Raw genomic sequence first — 21,312 nt, forward strand, 5'->3', positions numbered from 1 at the left:
TTTGGAAGAAGTGCAGCCAGAGTGCTTCTTGGAGGCCAGGATGGCTAAGCTTCGTCTCTCCTACTTTGGACATATTGTCCTGAGGAAACAGTCGCTGGAGAAGGATGTCATGCTGAGTAAGGTGGAGGGTCAGAGAAAAAGAGGAAGACCCCTCATGAGACGGATTGGCCAGGTGGCATTATTGATGGACTCAAGTGTGGCAGCGGTAGTGAGGTTGGCCCAGGATCGGACATTGTTTCATTCTGCTGTGCATGGAGTCACTATGAGTCGGTTCCGACTCGGTGGCACCTGACAATAACAATAGTCGATTCCAACTCATAGTGACCCTGTATAGGGTTTTCAAGGAGTGGCTGGTGAGTTTGAAGAACTGACCTTTCAGTTCAAACTGACTTACCAGTCAAGTGCTTATCCTGTAGGATATGCCACACATGTATGTGTAATTGGGGTGTGTGCTGGCTCTGTGTGTTCAGCACTGGACTGGGAACTACAACGTCTGCTGTTCCGTGGGAGAAAGATGAGGCTTTCTGTTCCTGCCAAGATGCACAGCCTCAGAAACCCTATATTATGAGTTGGAATTAACTCGAAGGTACTCAACAACAACAACAATACATGTATAGTAATATATATGAGTTTTAGCTGTATAATTTAAACATTTATGAATAAAGAACATAGAAACCTAGGTTAATTTCAAATAAAAACAGACTTATTTTGGAGTTAAATAAATGAATGGGATTTTGAATTAATACACTTTCTACCTGGTATGGCTACTTTGACTTATGAGCATCAGAAGGAAATCAGTTCTCTCATCTAACAGTTACCTTGGGAAATTGACATCTGTTTTCATTACTAAGTTATATTGGTACACAGGGCACAAAAGAAAATGGTATTTTACTAGAATTATCACAATTATCTAGACATAATATGAGAGGGTGTGGGTGGCTTACCTTAAAAGAGATTTCATACTGTTCTCCGCCCCAGATTTCTAAACCTGGATCATAGCCACCTAATTCCCAAAACCATTTTCGATCCACAGCAAAGAGACCTCCGGCCATAACAGGGGACCTGTGAAATGAATAAAATCATATTAGACGGACTAGGAATTTTACTTGAAAATATAAATAAAACAACTTCAAGATATGCTTTAGTGGTCAGTTGCATCAAGCTTTTCAGCACTGGTTTTCTTTTCAGAGGATATGGGGTTCTCATGGGGTTTCTAACTGAAGTGAGTACTGAGTATGGAAGGGATTCTTGTAATCACTAAACTTTGCAATTCAGGTTTTAATGCAACTAGTGTCCTGAAACACCACTTGCCTATCAGTTTGTCATACAGTGGTGGCTTGTGAGTTGCTGTGATTCTGGAAGCTATGCCACTGGTATCTTCAAAATGAAGAAAAACAGCTGTAAACATCCATTAATAATCAGAACATGAAATGTAAAATGTATGAATCTAGGAAAATTAGAAATTGTCAAAAATGAAATGGAATGCATAAACATTGATATCTTAGGCATTAATGAGCTGAAATAGACAGGTATTGGCCATTTTGAATCTGACAACCACATGGTTTACTATGTCAGGAATGACAAATTGAGGAGGATTGGTGTTACATTCATTGCTAAAAAGAACATATCCAGATCAGTCATGAAGTACATGACTGTGATAGGATAACATCCTATCACAGCTGTCTGTGATAGGACAATATCCATGTGCCTACAGGGAAGACTAGTTAATGCCAGTTTTATTCAAATTTATGCACCAACCACTAAAGCCAAAACGGATAAAATAGAAAAATTCTACCAAATTCTTCAACCTGAAATTGATCCAACATGCAATCAAGATGTACTGGTGATTGGGATGCAAAGGTTGGGAGCAAAGAGGAAGGATCAATACTTGGAATATATTGCCTTGGAGATAGAAATGACTCTGGAGATCACATGATAGAATTCTGCAAAATCAGTGATTTGTTCATTTCAAATACCTTCTTTAGACAGCCTAAGAGACGACTTTACACATGGACCTTGCCATATGGAATACACAGAAATCAAATTGACTACATCTGCGGAAAGAGACGATGGAAAAGCTCCACATCATCAGTCAAAACAAGGCCAGGGGCAGATTGTGGAACAGACCATCAATTACTCATATGCAAATTCAAAATGAAGCTGAAGAAAAAGAAAACCAGTACATGAGAACCAAAACATGGCCTTGAATATATCCCACCTGAATTTAGAGATCATCTGAAGAACAGATTTGATACATTAAACACTAAAGACCGAACACTGGGAGAGTTGTGGAATGACATCAAGAACATCAGGAAGGAAACAAAAGTCATTATGAAGACAAGAAAGAAGGAAAAGATCAAAATGGATGTCAGAAGAGACACTGAAACTTGCTTTCCAGTGTAGAGATGCTAAAGCAAATGGAATAAATGAGGAGGTCCAAGAGATGAACAGAAAATTTCAAGGGTCAGCTCGATAAGATAAAGACAAATATTATAACAAAACGTAAAAAGATCTGGTATCAGAAAACGAAAAAAGGAAGAACACTCTCAGCATTTCTCATGCTGGAAGAACTGAAGAAGAAATTCAAACCTCAACATCTGTTATTGAAGGATTTGCTGGACAAATTAATGAAGGGTGCAGAATGCATCAAGAGAAGATGGAAGGAATACAAAGACTCATTGTACCAAAAGGAAATGGTTGATGTTTAACCATTTCAAAAGGGAGCATATGATCAAGAGCCAGTGATGCTGAAGGAGGAAGTCCAGGTTGCATTGAAGGAATTGGCAAAGAACAAAGCACCAGGAATTGATGGAATAAAAATTGAAATCTTTCAGGAAAGTGAGGCAGCACAGGAGGCACTCACTCATCTCTGCCAAGAAATTTGGAAGACAACTATCTGGCAGACTAATTGAAAGAGATCAATATTTATGCCCATTCCAAAGAGAGGTGACCCAACAGAATGCGGAAATCATCAGACAATCTCTTTGATATCCCATGCAAGTAAAGTTTTGCTAAAAGTAATTCAGAAATGGCTATAAGCATACATTGACAGAGAACTTCCAGAGGTTCAAGCCGGATTCAGAAGAGGCTGTGGAATGAGGGATATCATTGCTGATGGCCAATGGATCTTGGCTGAAAGCAGAAAATATCAGAAAGATGTTTACCTGTGCTTTATTGACTATGCAAAGGCTTTTGATTGTGTGGATAGTGACAAGCTATGGACAACATTGTGAAGCATGAGTATTCCGGAACACTTAATTTTGCTCATGAGGAATCTGTATCTGGACCAAGAAGCAGTTGTTCAAACAGAACATGAGAACACCGAATGGTTTAAAATTATGAAAGGTGTGTGACAGGGTTGTATTTTTTCACCATACTTATTCAACCTGTATGCTGAACAAATAATCTGAGAAGCTGGGTTATATGAAGAAAAACGTGGCATCAGGATTGGAGGAAGACTCATTAACAACCTGCAATATGCAGATGATACAACCTTGCTTACTGAAAGTGAAAAGGATTTATAATATTTACTGATGAATATCAAAGAACATAGCCTTTAGTATCGATTGTATCTCAATGTAAAGAAAACAAAAATCCTCACCACTGGAACAATAAACAACAATCTTATCAACAGAGAAAAGATTGAAGTTGTCAAGGACTTCATTCTTCTTTAATCAACTATCAACACTCATGGAAGAAGCGGTTAAGAAATCAAATGAAGTATTGCATTAGGCAAATCTGCTGCACATGAGCTTTTTAAAGTGTTGCAGAGAAAAGGTGTCAGTTTGAGGACTAAGGTGCGCCTGACCCAAGCCATAATGTTTTCAATAACCTCATATGCATATGAAAGCTGGACAGTGAAAAAGGAAGACCGTAGAACAATTGATGCCTTTGAGTTATGGTGTTGGAGGAGAATATTGAAAGTGCTGTGGGCTGCCAAAAGAACTAATATATCTGTGTTAGAAGAAGTGCAGCCAGAATGCTCCTTGTAGGCCAAGATGGCCAAACTTCGTGTCTCATACTTCGGACATATTGTCAGGAGGGACCAGTCACTGGAAAAGGATATCATGTTGGTGGAGGGTCAGAGAAAAAGAGGAAGACCCCCAGCGAGACGGATTGGCAAAGTGGCTGCATCGATGGGCTCAAGCGTGGCAACGATAGTGATGTTGGACCAGGATTGGGCAGTGTTTCGTTCTGCTGTACATAAAGTTGCTATGAGGCAGTACCGACTAAATGGCACCTAACAACAACAACACCAATAAGTTCCCTGTGGAGTCCCATTTGCTCCATTGTTCTGTCATTAGAGAGAAATATTTGAGATTAGTGACTGATATAATGTGTGGCGCTGTGGATTAATGCATCAGGCTGCAAAGTCCTTTGAATCGCAAGGTAGGCTGTTCAAGTTCATCAGTCGCTCCTTGGAAACCCTATACAGGGTCGTTATGGGTCGGATTCAACTCGACGGGACTTAACAACAACAACAATATTGTAAAGTATCACTAAATTTTATGTTTTTCCTCAAGCTAAAACAGATCTTAATACAATCAGACACATAAAAGTATAGAAAATGCTGTTGTAGAAAGTGTCCTTGATTTAATCTCTCATTAAGTGTTTCCGAAGCATGATTAGTCACAGACTGTCTCCGTTTTACAGATTATGAAATGGACTGTAGAATATTAAATAACCAACCAAAACTTGATTATTTAATTAACATGCCAAAGTTCGAATTTAAATTAAATCTTTTCGCTCTAATGATATATATATTTTAGAACATTTTTGACTTTTTCAGAAATATTCCTTTTGCTTAGGTAATAATTTTAAAGTATTACACCCTTGTTAGATATTGTAACCATGTTGCTATGTACTGGTGGTGATGGTTGTGTGCCATGGAGGTGGTTGCGACTCATAGCAACCCTATGTAGGATTTCTAAGGTTATAAATTTTATGGGAGCAGAAAGCCTCATCTTTTTCCCTTGGTAGATTTGAACCACTGACCCTCTGGTTAGCAGCCCAGCTCGTAATCCATTATGCTATCAGGGCCCTGCCCTAACATTTTTGTAGGTTAAAAGTTGTGCTTATTTTTGAGTACTCACTAATTTCTGGGATCTCGGACAAGAAACTTATTTAACTTCCTCATAATTAAATAAAACAAATAATCCTTTGACTATTATTCCTTTATAGCGTTTGAGATCTTGGTGACACTATTTCATCTTTAGGATTTTTATTTTGGTCATTAAATTTTAAAAAATATCTTATATACCTCTACTTGGATTTTTAAACATAGAATAAAGTTATTACTACACTCTAGTATCCTTAACTTCAAATTCTTAAGTTCAAATTCTTCGTTTCAGTTGATTAAATTACCTAGTCATTATGAGAAGTCCTGGTGTGGTGCTGTAAGATAAGCACTCTACTTCCAGTCTGTTTGAACCAGTGGTTCAAATTCACCAGCTGCTCCTCAGAAACCCTATACAGGATCTCTATGAGTTGGAACCAACTCCACAGCACTTAACAGCAACAATCACTCATTATGAGCTGTATATCCCTACTTTTTTGTGTAATTTTTCAATGGATTCCAGACCATTTACATGTTGGTGCTAGATATTTTTGCATTCATTTAAATGTTCTTGAGGTTTATTTTGGGATGCAGTGATGCTATTTGGAAATGGCTTGATCTTTTCTCATCTTGCTCGTGCTTTTTCACATCTTGCTATTTGTTAGGCAGAACTGGAGAAACCACACAGTCTAGGGAATGTTATTCACTACACTTGTTGTCGTGAAGTGCCATTGAGTCAGTTCTGACCCATAGTTACCCTGTATAGGGTTTCCGAGGAGCATCTGGTGAGCTTGAACCACTGAGCTTGCAGTGCAAACAGCTTTGCAGTCTGGTACATTAACCCACAGTGTCACACCAGTTAAGGCAAGAGAATTCTCTGTGCTCTTCCCAATATTATTTGAGTCACTAGTTAGTGGGAACAAACACTATTCTTGGTCTGTGTATGCTCTTTACACGGTTACTCATAATCTTTTAAGTGGTTCTTTTCCCAGTGTTGGGTGGTTTCTTCACATACATGGCCATATGTGTACTTTGCTGAATACTGAAGGAGAGCCTCTGCCAATCTTGGGAGGTGTCTTTTTGTGTGGCTCTCTTCTGTTGGTGTTCTGCTTTGGAATACAGACTCTCAGTTCTGTATCGTCAACTCAGGCTGAGCTTTGCCTGGGTTTCCTCTTCTTGTATTGCAGCCTCTGAGAACCATAAACTGGGGGCAGTCGTAAGGATTTTCTCATTGTTTCCCATCCCTTGGATATCGCTGATCTGTACTGCCAGATATCCAGTCGTTTTTGTCATATATTTTGCTTGAATTTTTGGTTGTTTCCATGGGAGGAACAACCTTTTTCCAAAGCAGAAGTGCCCAGACCTACCCATTAATTTTATTTAACTATTTAAAATAGATAACACATTCATATGGTTAAAAAGTTCTATGTATACCACAGTGTGTGAATTAATATTCTTCTCTACTTTTCTCACCACAAACTAACATATGACAACAACAAAAAAATTTCATTGCCATCTGGTCAGTTCTGACTCAGCAACTCTCTATAGGGTTTCCAACGTTGTAAATCTTTATGCGAGCACAAAGTTTCAGCTTTCTCCTGTGGAGCCACTGGTGGGTTTCAACTGCCAACCTGTGGTTAGCAGTCCAGTGCTTATCCTACAGCACCATCAGGGATCACTACAGGCAATCATTGTTGTTAGTTTCTTGGTTATTCTTCCAGATATATTTTATGCTGAAACAAATGTATCTTCTTTCCTTTTCTGGATAAATGATTACATAGAACACATAGTCTTCATTACCCACTTTTTAAGGTTAGGAATGTATTTTATTATTTATGCTATATTGTAAAGCCTTTATTGTTTTGTTCTATATATTTTAAACCTTTTGCTGTGAATTGAGTGAAGGTTTACAGAGCAGATCATCATCAGGTTTACAGTCAACAAATCATAGACTTTATTTCATCTCAATGACTGCAATCCCTTCAGTGTAACACCATTTATCCGACTTTCTCCCCTGTGTTTCTTGCTTTCATTCCTATTTCTTTCGTAACCCTTCATATCTGGAACTGAACTCACCACTGCGTCTCAATTCTCAGCCAAGCAATAAATAGGTATTCAGGGAGGACAGCCATACTAGTGAGGTATGCACACCATGGAATTATCAACCATTTGAGATAAAAAAGGCAGCATTTATTTTGTTCTTTTTTTTTTATTTACAGCTTCATACTGCTCTATTGTGTGTGTGTGTGTGTAGTATATAGACAGATGGAGAGAGACAGGCAAACAAAGAGAGATGTGCATATATGTGTGTATATGTTGTTGTTGTTAAGTGCTGTTGAATCAATTCCGACCCACAGCAACCCTGTATAGGGTTTCCTAGGAATGGATTATGAGCTTGAACTACTGACCTTTCTGTTCAAACAGACTTCAGTTCAGTGCATTAACCCACAGTGCCACACCAGGATGCCATTATAAAGCATAAGGGTATAAAATTTGATTTACCTCTCATTTCTGGAAGTCAAAAAGTTTTAATATTTAATTTTTCATATCAGGCCAAGCTGATTTAGAGCCTGATTTAAAATAAGTGGAGAGTTAGATAAAAATTGTGATTGAAACATTATGAATCTCTCATGAAATGTCAGTGTTGTCTATTTTACTCTTCAGTGTAAGTGATAAGAACTCCTAGTTGAACAAGAGACTGTTGAATATAAGAATAAAAATCAATCTAAATTTATTCTCCTTTTTCTTTCCTTTTTCCACTATTACCCTTTTCAAATACAGTGTGCAGCAGAACCTGTACCTCAGGGATTTTGTAGTTTATACAGGCTGCTAAGACATAAGAACTCCTTCTATTTTAAAGGAAGTCTGTGAAGTCCGGGAGTCCTAGTGTGGTGCTGTGGGATAAAGCACTGGACCACAACGCAGTTCAAACTCACCAGATGCTCCTTAGAAGCCTTATGCAGGGTCTGTGAGTCAGAACTAACTCAATGGCACTTAACAACAACAACAACATGGAGTCTTGGTGTGGTGCTTTAGGATGAACACTGGATTGCCAACCATAAGGTCAGTCATTCACATTGACCAACTGCTCCTTGAAAACCCTATATACAGGGCCAGTATGGGTCAGAATTGACTCAATGACATTTAGCAGCAACAACAGCATGCACCCTATGGGGTCCCTAGGTGATGTAAATGGTTAACAAGCTTGAGTGCTAACTGCAAGTTGGAGGTTCAAGTTCACGTAGGTGCACCTTTGAAGGAAGACCTGGATATCTAATTGAAACCTAATGTCATCAAGTTGATCCAACTCAAGACCCTATAGGACATAGTAGAACTGCCCCAATAAGGTTTTCAAGACTGTAACTCTTCATAGAAGCATAAGGTCAGGTCTTTCTCCTGCAGAGCTTTTTTTATTGTTAAAGGCCATGGAGTCAGTACTGATGCATAGTGACCCTATGCATATGAATGAAACACTGCCTGGTCCTGGGCCAACCACACAGTCATTGCTACACCTGAGCCCAATACTGCTACAACTGTGCCAATCCATCTCGTTGGGGGGGGGTCTTGCTCTTTTTCTCTGACCCTCCACTTCACCAAATGAGATATCCTTCTCCGATGACTGCTCACTCCTGATAATATGTCCAAAGTATGAAAGACGAAGTTTGGCCATCCAGACTTCCAAAGGAGCACTCTGGTTGTACTTCTTCTAACACTGATTTGTTTGTTCTTTTGGCAGTCCCTAGTACTTTGAACATTTTCCTTCAAACCACAACTGAAATATATCAATTCTTCGATGGTCTTCCGTATTCACTGTCCAGCTTTCACATCCATATGAGGTTATTGAAAATACCATGGCTTGGATCAGGCGCACCTTAGTCCTCAAACTGACATCTTTGCTCCTCAACACTTTAAAAAGGTCTTGTGCAGAAGATTTGCCTTATGCAATACATCATTTGATTTTTTGACTGCTGCTTTCATGAGTATTAATTGTTGATGTGAGTAAAATGAAGTCTGACAACCTCAATCTTTTCTCCATTGATATGGATGTTGTTTATTGGTCCAGTGGTGAGGATTTTTGTTTTCTTTACACTGAGATACAACCCATACTGAAGACTGGGGTGGTCTTTGATCTTCATCAGTAAGTATTTTAAGTCTTCTTAAAATAAAATTTTCAAATAAAAAACAATAATAAAAAAAAAAAGTGAAGAGGAACTCTTGCCAGTAGTTGATGTTTTGAAGCCACCGACCTTTTTATTTTTGGTTAGCTGTCAAGCACTTTAGCCACTGTGCTACCAGGGCTTCTTGAAGGTCTACACACTTCTATTTCAATACAGTTAGCTTTCTCTGTAACATTTAAATACCAAGATGCTACAGAAGTTTATTTCTCCCACATGGCAAAGGTCCTTCATAGGTGCTCAGACAATAAAAACAGCCTTAGAGAGACTGGTGACTCCATGTCAAAATATTCACTTTCCATGCAGGAGACCCAGGTTGGATTCCCAGCCAATCCACCTCATGTGCAACCTCCATCCTTTAATCAGTGGTGGATGGGTGCTATCGTGATGAATAGGTTTTGGTGGAACTTTCAGATGAAGATGCATTAGGAAGAAAGATCTACTTCCTTAAATCAGCAAATAAAACCCGATGGAGTACCATGATCCAGTTTGCAAGTGATCGTGGGGATGGCACAGGACAGGGTAGTGTTTTGTTTCATTATACTTGGGGTTGCCATTAGTTGGGGGTCAAGTCAATATTTAGCAGTCACTGCAACCACCACCACAATTACAACAAAAAAGTCATCTCAAGAGGCAAGGCGTTCCATAGATGGAAGATCAGGAGACAGAAGATAAGACTTCAGCAAGAAGCTGTCCAATCCTGGGGTGAAGGAATTTTCCACCCAAAATGTACTGGTACTTTTGGGAGGTGGAAGACCTGTATAACCCCAAGTGTGGGAAGACTCTTGGCTTTGGCAAATTATTTTTCAATCAATTGGCAGAACTGTTAGGTTAGAGGGAACCATGTGGCTGGGACAATAGAAATCATAGTGTCAAACACTGGGAACTGACATTATGACCTGGGGGACAACTCTAACAATTTGGCATAGATTCTACAACATTGCTTTCCTTGAGAAGGGCAATTGCTTTAAGAAGAGAGCTTGAATTTCTAACTAGTTTGTGAAGAAGATCCAGAGCTGAATTTAAGAGTCTTGTCTGTCAGTTTGTTGTACTGAGGTGGCTTGCATGTTACTGTGATGCTGGAAGCTATGCCATCAGTATTTTTTTTTTAAAGCTTTTATTGTAAATTGAGTGATAATAGTTTACATGGGAAAATAACGGTTTTGCATTCAACCTATCATATTTTGTTTCATTGCAACGATCACAGTTGGTTAACAGTATTTGCTTCTATTCCCTCTGTTTTTTGTTTTGTTTTTATGTACACAAAAACATGGAGGAATATATAATCATTTACAGGAAAGGGCACATTCTGCAAGCCAGCCTCCTGGCCACCAGCACTCAGCCCTTCTCTTTCTATGAGTCTAGAGTACTTAGCTGCTGTTTCTCTCCATGCTGTCACCTCTGGCTCCATCTCTGGTGTCTCAGCTACTCTGGTTGGGGCCCCACATTCCGCTCATGCTCTACTCTCTTAATGGTCCTAGAGTCCTCTGTTCTTTGAATGTAAGGTTAACTATTCCCCCTTTGTTCATTTCACAGCTTCTACCTTTACAGTTGTGGCAATCACAATTAGTCATGATAACAATTACTCACTATTGAATCAAAATAATTCTATCCCATTGCCTTTCATCAGACCAGTCTAGATAAGATGAAAACCCTTCAGTGGGGATTCTGCCTTCCCCCGACCCTCTAGGACTAAATTCCCTCTTGAAAACTTTTTAAGCCAGCCACTTTGTGCCTTTATAGCCCCCTTACCCCATTTTAGGTAGACAGTGTCTAAGTTGCCTATCCCTATCAACCCTGTGTACAGAGGGGATAGGTTTGATCCTTGATGTAAAGACTCCTTCCTTGGTTGGTATTTTGAGCTACTACATCCATAAGTATAGGTCAAGTTCATCAAATTGTAGCAATTTGCACTTGTTTCCTATATAAAAATTCTTTATCTTCCTCTAGTTGAGTTCTGATCATCAAGCCATGGAAGCTATGTCAAATTGGTACTATCTGCAAGTTTGGGCATGCTTGTGTGTCTCTCCTAACTTCATATAAGCTGAATGTTTCTCCCTCAGCTCTAGCCCTGTGTGGCTAGGTCAGTGTCCCTGGGCTCAGGAGTTCCCACGTCTTCCCAACCTTTGGACAAATCATCTCAAGGTAGACAGGAGTCTATGGAACTTGGTTAACTCAGCCCATATCTTCATTACTGCCTGTCTTCTACTTCCACTCACATGTAGACCAACGAGGTTGCCAGTGAGCATACATGCCTAATCGTGTATTCCCTTTGTGTTTCAGTCTTTGAGGGGGGTTTGTCCTGAAGGGAATTGATTACTTGCCTTGATGGCACCCCAGCAAACAGCTTTCTTGTTCCTGTAATAGCCAAACAGGCTGCCATTTTTGTTTTTGTTTTTGTTTTCCAACTGGTCTTTCTTTCAAGTATATACTATTCCTCTAGTTGCTCTGGACTGGTCTGCATACTCTTTCAAGCAGGAATGTCCTACCTCAGAAAGTTCTATATGGGGCTCAGGATTCCACCTAAAATCCTTTACACTGCAAAGATTCCATAAGAAGCCTATTTCACTGGACAAGTTCTAGACTCCATTTTAGGTATTCCAATCAGTTATAGGCTGAAGATGGGCTTACAGTCTCTCTGTAATCATGTTTACCAATATTCCTTTCTATTTCACTCAAGTGTCTATTTTACATTAGTAGGCAAGGGAAACCAATATCCATAAGACAGTCAAGCATCTTAACATTATTTCTCCTCTTTTACCCATTCAAACAATGTACAATCCTTGCATCACAGAGTCCTATTGTTCCAAGGTTGAGCATACATTACTGTTTACCTCTGTCTCATTAGGCCATGAAAACCTACCTAAGTGTTCTCCTATACACCTGTTCTTCCACCCCATCCCTCTCTTGTATATTGCCCTCCCCTTCCTTGTATATTTCCCACCCACCCTCAAACCTGAGCTATGACGTGAGTATACTCTAAGCTGTGCTCTATCGTCCCCTCCCTCCCACCCCTGGTAACAAACAAATATTTTTTTCTTCTAGTATGGCTGTATTTTCTTAAGCATTCCCAACAATGCTCTTATGCAATACTTGTTCTTTTGCAACTGACAAATTTCACTTAGCATAATGTACTCAAGGTTCATCCATCTTGTGTGTTGTGATTTGAAGCTTCATTATTCTTCTTCAAGGTAGCATACTATTCCATTGTATGTTTATCCACTCTTCCATGGATGAGCACTTAGGCTGTCTCCATCTTTTTGCTATTATGAACAGTGCTGTGATAAACATTGGTGTGAGTATATTTACTCCTGTTCCAGCTTGTATTTCTGGTGGATATTTACCAAGTAGGAGAATTGCTGGTTCATAAGGTATTTCCATTTCCAATTTTCTGAGGAAATGTCATACCATTTTCCAGAGTTGTTGAGCCATTTTGCATTCCTTCCAGCAGTGTAGGAGGGTTCCAGTCTCCTCACATCCTCACCAGCATTTATTGCCCTCTGCTATTTTGAACTTTGCTGTTATTGCTGGTGTGTGATGATATCTCACTGTTGTTTTGCTTTGTATCTCTCTAATGGCTAGTGATCGTGAACATGTCTTCATGTTTGTTGGTGACCATAATGTCTTCATTAATGAAGTGTCTATTCATGTCCTGTACCCATTTTCTAATTGGGTTATTTGTCTTTTTCTTGAAGAGGTGTTGTCTTTTCCTATAGATTTTATAGATTGTCTGATATCTGGTTGCAAACGTTTTTGGTTTTTTTTTTTTTTTTCCCCCCATTCTGTGGGCTTCATTTTAACTCTTTTGGTGAAATCTTTTGAGCACATAAGTTTCCAATTTTTAGTATGTCCCAATCATTTAATTTGTTTTCTTTTGTTTGTACAATTCTTACAATGTTTGATAGTTTTCTACTTAACTCTGTGCAAGTTTAGGTAGGTCATATTTTTCTAAAACTGTATCCATTGTCTCTAGATTTTCAAATTTGTTGGAGTGCAACTCTTCATAGTATTCTGTTATTATCTTATTTATTTCCATTGGGTCTGTTGTGAGATCACCCTTGTAGTTTCTTAAGTATGTTTTTTGTGTCTTCTCCTTGTTTTCTTTTGGTAGGTTGCCAAGGGTTTGCTAATTTTTATTAATCCTTTTGAAGAATGAACTTCTTATCCTGTTGATTCTTTTTATAGTTTTTCTGTTTTCTATCTCATTTATTTCTGTTTTAATTTTTATTATTTCTTTTCTTCTGGTGACTGTAAGTTTACTTTGCTGGTTTGTTTCTAATTGTTGGAGATGCTATGTTAAGGTGTTGATTTTGGTAATTTCATTTTTTTAGATGTTCTCTCAGCACTGCTTTTGCTGTGTCCTAAAGATTTTGGTATGTTGTGTTTATTCTTATTTTTTCTAGGAATTTTGTAAATTCATTGCTTATTTGTTTTTAAGCAGTGTGTTATTCAGTTTCCATGTATTTGACTTTATTTCCTTGGTCTTCCTATTGTTGAGTTCTAATTTTATAGCACTGTGATCTGGCAGATGGTTTGTAGTATGTTAATGCTTATAAATGTATGGAGGCTTATTTTGTGGTCCAATGCATGGCCTATTCTGGAGAATATTCCATGCACACTGGAAAATGATGTCTATTGTGCTGTGTTGGGTTGAATGCTCTGTACACATCTATGAGGTAAAATTGGTTGATTGCATTGTTTAGTTCCTCTGTGTCATTGTTGTGTTTCTTTCTGGTTGTTCTATCCTTTTTCAAAAGTGCTGTGTTAAAATCTCCCACTATTATTGTAGAATTGTTTATTTCTTTCTTTAAATCTATTATGGCTTGCTTTATATATTTTGAGGCTCTTTCATTGGGAGCATAGGTATTTATTATGGTTCTGTTCAATTGACCCTTTAATCATGAGACAATGTCTATCTTTATCTCTTATGATGGTTTTTGCCTTAAAGTTTATATTATCAGAGATTAGTATTGCCACTCCTGCTAGTTTTTTTTATTGCAATTAGCTTGGTATATTTTTCCATCCTTTAACATTTAGTCTGTTTTTGTCTTTGTGTGTAAGGTGTGTCTCTTGCAGACAACATATTGAAATATCTTTTTTATTTATCCATTCTGCCTTTCTCTGTTTCTTGATTGGTGCATTTAATTCATTGACATTTACTGTAAGTATCAATAGATATGAATTTTTGCTATAATTATGCTTATTTGTGGTGCTGCTAGTTTCTTTGTTCTGCATGCCTTCCTGTGCTGAATTCATGTTTTCTGTGTTATTTCTTGTCAGTTTCTTCATAGTTTTAATATTTCCCTGTTCTTGTTGTATTTTCCTTTTCTTGATATGTTGTGAAGTATTAATTTTCTTTGCAGTTACCCTACATATTTTTAACTTTTTTCTCCATTTAAAACAGTCCATTTTATCCTGACCACAACTTGTAACTTGGTTTGTCATACTGTGGTGGCTTGTGAGTTGGTGATGTCTGATGGATCTGGGCTGAAAGCAGAGAATACCAGATAGAAGTTTACCTGTGCTTTATTGACTATGCAAAGGCTTTTGATTGTGTGGATCATGACAAGCTGTGGACAACATTGCAAAGTTTGAGTATTCCGGAACACTTAATTGTGCTCATGAGGAATCTGTAAATGGACCAAGAGGCAGTTGTTCAAACAGAACTTGGGAACACTGAATCATTTAAAATTAAGAAAGGTGTGCGACAGGGTTGTATTCTTTCACCATATTTATTCAACATGTATGCTAAGCAAATAATGCGAGAATCTGGGTTCTATGAAGAAAAACATGGCACGAGGATTGGAGGAAGACTCATTAATAACCTGCAATATGCAACCTTGCTTGCTAAAAGTGAAGAGAACTTAAAACATTTACTGATGAAGATCAAAGAGTACAGCCTTCAGTATAAATTGCATCTCAATGTAAAGAAAACAGAAATCTTCACCACTACACCAATAAACAACATTATTATCAATGGAGAAAAGATTGAAGATGTCCAGGACTTCATATTTCTTGGATCAACTATCAACCCTCATGGAAGAAACAGTCAAGAAATCAAATGATATATTGCATTGGACAAGTATGCGGCACAAAACCTTTTTAAAGTGTTGAAGAGCAAAGATGTCAGTTTGAGGACTAAGGTGCACCTGACCCAAGCCATGGTATTTTCAAAAGCCTCATATGCATGCGAAAGCTAGAAAGTGAATAAGGAAGACCGTAGAAGAATTGATGCTTTTGAATTATGGTGTTGGAGAAGAACATTGAAAGTGCCATGGGCTGCCAAAAGAGCCAACAGATCTGTGTTGGAAGAAGTGCTACCAGAATGCTCCTTTGAGGCCAGGATGGCCAAACTTTGTCTCTCATACTTCAGACATATTTTCAGGAGGGACCAGTCACTGGTGAAGGATATCATTTTTGGTAAGGTGGAGGGTCAGAGAAAAAGAGGAAGACCCCCAACAAAATGGATTGGCCAAGTTGCATCATCAATGGGCTCAAGTGTGTCAACAATTTTGAGGTTGGCCCAGGATTGTACAGTGTTTCGTTCTGTTGTGTATATGGTCTCTATGAGTTGGTACCAACTCAATGCCACCTAACAACAACAACAACAACAACAACAACAACAACAACAACATTTTATCCTGAAATCAACCTGGCCTCCTTACCACTTGAATTTCTATTCCTATAATTTTCCTTTATTTTGTATTAAAATTGTTTTGAACACAGATTGACCTCCCAACTGAATTTGTTCTTGTAGTTTTGTTCTGTTCTCGACTCTTTGATCAGTCTGTTGAGTTCCAGGTGGTGTTGCCATATATGGCAATATCTGGTTGTTGTTTGTACTTAATGGTTCTCAGTTCAAAGTATTCCCTTTAAGATATTTTGAAGCACTGGGTTGGCTTTGACAAAGTCCCTTGGATTCTGTTTATACAGGAATGTTTTTATTACATCATTGCATTTAATTGAATGCTTTGCTGGGTAGACAGTTTTTGATTGGTAGTTTATTTTCTTTCAGGGTTTTATGTATTTCTCCTCTTTGCCTTCTTAACTGTATGGTTTCTGTTGAGAGATCAGAGTTTAATCTTATTTGTTTGCCTTTGTAAGCTACTCTTCTCTTTTCCTTAGCTGCTTTCAGGATTCTCTACTTGTCTTTGATTTTGGAGAGCTTGATTATTATGTGTCTTGGTGATTTTCTGTTGGGGGGTCTATCTTTTCTGGGGCTTGTTGAGCTTCTTGAATGTTTACCTTTTCAACTCTCAGAATGTTAAGGAAATTTTCTTCCAGAAGGTCTTCAACTATCTTCTCTGTGGTCTTCTGTGATTCTTCCTGTTCTGGGACTCCAACAACTCATAGGTTAATTGTCATCATGTTGTCTCACATGAATCTTAGACTTCCTTCCAATTTTTAAATCATTTTTCTGCTTGCTCTTCTATTTTAGTAGTATCGAGAGATTTGTCTTTCAGCTCATTGGTTCTGGTTTCCATCTCTTCAATTCTACTCCTTTGTCCTTTCAGGGTATTGTCAATTTCTGAAATTTTATTATTAATCATTAGGACCTCTTTTTGCAGGTTTTGAATTGCTTCCAATACTGTTTCTGTCTTACTTGATTGTTCCTGTAACACTTTCCTGACGTCTTCCTTATTTTTCTCAACCCCTCTGTGGAGCATTTGGATGCATCTCAGTGTCATTCTCCTGAATTCCTTCTAAGGCAGTTCCAAAGTCTGCCCTTCTTCCTATGGGAATTCTAGGTGTACCTCTAATTCGTTTGCTTTCTGCTACTCTATCTTGTTTCTGGACATGAGCTGATATTTTCAGGCATTTTCAATAATTAGATGAATGTATGTTGTATTATTAAGCTTTGAATAATTCATACATACAATGAATGTATGAATGTATTATTAAGCTTTCTGATTGCCTCCTGGTTGATGTGATCAGGGCTTCCCTTTTCACCTTTCTTATTACTCAACTCAGAGTAATTTTAGCAAGTGTTGGATAGCTATGCTTCTCTGGTACTGGCTCTTGTCTAGATGATAAGGTTTTATAGGGTTTGATTGTAACTTGGCTGTATGACTGCAATAACTGTCTCTTTTTGGGTAATATAGGGAGAGAAAGAATAATACCAAGGTAACAGTTGGATCAAGAAAAAAGAACAGATTGGACACAAAAGCCTATAATCAGCAATCCCCCCACTCCCAAAACAAAACAAAACAAACAAAAAACACCCAAACGTAGCAAAATATGAGTAAGACTTTAATGCCCTTTTTTCAACTATTGCCTTCAAAGCTGCCTGAGAAATATCAAGATGTTATCATTGCTCTTTATCATATAATTCAAGATTTAGTTTTTGGTCTTTTTCCTTTTTTGCCTCTTCTTTCCTGAAGCCCATTTATAAGTTTTTCCTAGTAAGAAATAGCCTATGGTTGGCTAGACCTTTTGGAAGACCCTCTGATTTTAAGCTGTTCCTGTTGACTCCTCTGCCTTCTTTGATTCTGTGCCTAGTGATCTTTGCTGAGTAGATCCATGAGCATGTTAGTAGAACCCTACAGAGGCGGGGAAGTGTCAACTCACACAGGCACCCACTCTAGTCACCAGAATGGAAGTGCTGAGACAGAAAAAGATTAATAAAAACACCTTTTTCTCTGATGATTGGACATCTCTGTGATGAGAGTGCTCTCTTAATCCTGCATCTGGTCTGTCCCACTCAGGATGACTGTACTGGGGCTTGCTGGCCACTGCAAATCTGAAAACACCATTTTTGTTGCTTCTGCTACAAATTTCACTATCAGTAAGCCTTCAATATTTCTAAATATTCCTATATATGTAGCTCAGAGTTCTGGGACCACCTTCTGAACCTCTGAATCCATCCAGTATTCTCTGTTATTTACTAACAGAGGTCTCTATGGTGCCTCTCCCTAATACACCATCAAGCCCAACCTTCTTCCATCAGTATTTTGAATACCAGCAAGGTCTCTCATTGTAGACAGGTTTCAGTTGACCTTCCATGACTAAGACTAGGAAGCAGATGTAGTTGAACTACATACATCAGGCTATTCAACTACTAAAAACTTTATGAATAGCAGTGTAACATTGCCAGATACACTAGAAGATGAAAAACACTATGAATACCACCAGAGTATTGTCAGATACAGTGCCCCTCATGTTGAAGATGAGCCCCTCATGTTGAAAGGCCCTCAAAATATGACTAGGGAAGGCCTGCTTTCTCAAAGTAGAGTTGACCATGATGAAGAAAATGGAGTACAGCTTTCAGAACCATCATTTTCTGATGGAGCACAACTCAAAATAAGTAGAAACAGCTGCAAAAATCCATTAATAATGTAACATGGAATGTACAAAATATGAATCTAGGATAAATGGAAGTTGTCAAAAACAAAATGGAATGCATAAATATTGATATCCTAAGCATTAGTGAACTGAATGGACTGATATATTGAATTTGACAATCATATGGTTTACTATGTCTGAAACAACAAATTCTAGAGGAATGGCATCACATTCATCAACAGAACATAGATAGGGAACTACCCAAGGTTCAAGATGGATTCAGATGAGGATCTGGAACTAGGTATATCATTGCTGACATCAGATGGATCATGGATGAAAGCAGGAAATACCAGAAAGATGTTTACCTATATTTTATTGAGTATGTAAAGGTTTACGACTTTGTGGATCATGACAAGCTATGGATAACACTGTGAACAATAAGTATTCCAGAACACTCGATTGTGCTTATGAAGAATCTATACATAGACCAAGAGACAGTAATTTGATCAGGAGATTGGGATACAGAATGGTTTAAAATTAGGAAAGGTGTGTGTCAGGGTTGTATCCTTTCACCATACTTATCCAATCTGTATGCTGAACAAATGATCTGAGAAGCTCGTTTCTATGAAAAAGAACATGGCATCAGGATTGGAGGAAGACTGATTAACCACCTGAGATATGCAGATGATGCAACCTTGTTTGCTAAAAGTGAAGAGGACTTAAAATGAAGATTAAAGACTACATTTGTCAGTATGAGTTGTACCTCAATGTGAAGAAAACAAAAATCCTCACCCCTGAACCAACAAATAACATCAAGATAAATGGAGAAAAGTTTGAGATTGTCAAAGACCTCATTTTCTTGGATCCACCCTCAACCAATATCAACAGTCTAGGAATCAGCAGTCAAGAAATCATATGACATATTGCATTAGGCAAATCAGCTGCACAAGACCTCTTCAAAGTGTTCAAGAATAAGGTGTAAATGTTAGGACTAAGCCATGGTATTTTCAAAGGGCTCATATGCTGTAAAAGTTGGACAATGAATTAGGAAGACCATAGAAAAATTGATGCGTATTATGGTGTTGGAGAAGAATATTAATGTACCATGGACTGCCATAAGAAGAAACAAACCTATGTTGGAAGAAGTATAGCCAGAATGCTTCTTAGAAGCAAGGATTATAAGACGTCTTTTCTCACAGTTCCGAAAAGTTATCAGGAAGCACCAGCCCCTGGAGAAATACATCATGCTTGGTGAAGTGGAGGGTCAACAAAAAAGTAGAAGATTTCCAATGTGATGAATTATCACAGTGGAAGTATCAATGGACTAAAGCATTGCAATTGTGAGGTTAGTATTGGACTGGACAGTGCTTTGTTCTGTTGTGCACAGGGATGCTATGAATTGGAATCAACTCGTTGGCACCTAACAACAACAACAAACATTTGTAGGAGAAAGATGAGGCTTCTGCTCCTATAAAGATTGCAACCTTGGAAACCCTATACTAGGCCACTAAGAGTTAGAACTGACTGCAAGTAACATTACTGCCACCACCACCACCACCACCACCACCACCACCACCACCACAACCACCAAAGATATACTGTGATATCTCAGGCACATCTGAGTTTATGTATTGAAATTCATATTCCACCATAGTTAACTATTGTACAACACTGCTCTCAAGTCAAGATAAGAATGATGGTTATATGTCTTACGTATTATAGCTGAAAGTTTTCAATTTGTCACATTGCTTTCCCCTTAGAGAATAAAGAATGGTTTGTGTTCTATTCTCTGTTTTCCATTGTAAATGTAATTCCAATTGCTAGAACCTTTTCCCTTCGATCCATTTTTACAAACTTTTTTTTATTTTTACATTCTTAGAAAATATTCTTGCTATTTTTGTGTCTGTGGGACTGTTAACACATTTTAGATTAGTTTTAATGTGACTCTGTGTCCATATAACTTTTAACATTTTAATGTACTTTATGAGTATTGATCATTATATCACAAATCAATTTCTGAGTCTTGCAATAATAATAATAATAATAAAATCCTTCATCCTTGGTATGTCATTTAAAATTGATGTGATTATGAAACAACATACTTCTATTGAAGAGATTTTACTCTTCAGACCATAGAAATATGTGCCTGTCCTGGATATTTAATGGAAATCAATTTTCTATTTAGGCTATTGTTCCAAGTGACAATATGTTGTTTTTTTTTTAAACTTAATCATAGACAAGTGTACTTTTCTACAGTAATGATAATATTCCAAATTTTGCTTAGTTTTAAATTATTGAGGCTACATTGTGAAAATGTACCAAAATTCATTCTTTATTTGATACCAGTGAAAAACTCTTTATGTTCTCATTTGCAAGCCCATGTTTCAGAGAGTGCTGTCGTTGGTTGCAGCCTCACCATGTACACATGACCCTTCTAATAGTTTTGTTCTGTTTCGCACAGGGATAATCTTTAGTTTATATACTGACTCTTTCCCCCACATATGGGGAAAAAAGGAGAGCTTTAATAAAAAATCTTTCTCCAAGTATCATTCTTTACCTTCTCACCTTTTCAGACAGAAAATGTTATTTCTAATGTTAATGCAGCTCATGCTATCTTGTGGTGCAGAATAATTTTTAAAAATGACATTATACAGGTAGAACAAACAAGATGGTGGATCGGGTGTAAGTGCAGTAAAGGAGCTCCTCCAGCAACAGAATACCCAACCAAGCAGGCTCAGGGGATGGTCCCAGAACTCTGAACCACATATAAAGGAATATTTAGAAGGTTGGAAGGCTTAC

At 38.0% G+C, this 21,312-nt stretch overlaps 1 protein-coding gene across 2 annotated transcripts in view; it reads right to left on the reverse strand.

The window, feature by feature from the left end:
• Nucleotides 1-21,312, reverse strand: part of GALNTL6 (UDP-N-acetyl-alpha-D-galactosamine:polypeptide N-acetylgalactosaminyltransferase-like 6) — a 2,035,427-nt gene that overhangs the window by 225,004 nt on the left and 1,789,111 nt on the right. For both annotated transcript variants that reach the window (XM_006864525.1, XM_006864526.1), the window contains one exon: nucleotides 945-1,062. In XM_006864525.1, the coding sequence (XP_006864587.1) occupies nucleotides 945-1,062 (118 nt within the window). The remainder of the gene's footprint in view (nucleotides 1-944; nucleotides 1,063-21,312) is intronic.

Source organism: Chrysochloris asiatica, unplaced genomic scaffold, assembly GCF_000296735.1.
Source record: "Chrysochloris asiatica unplaced genomic scaffold, ChrAsi1.0 scaffold00066, whole genome shotgun sequence".
NCBI classification, from domain to species: domain Eukaryota; kingdom Metazoa; phylum Chordata; class Mammalia; order Afrosoricida; family Chrysochloridae; genus Chrysochloris; species Chrysochloris asiatica.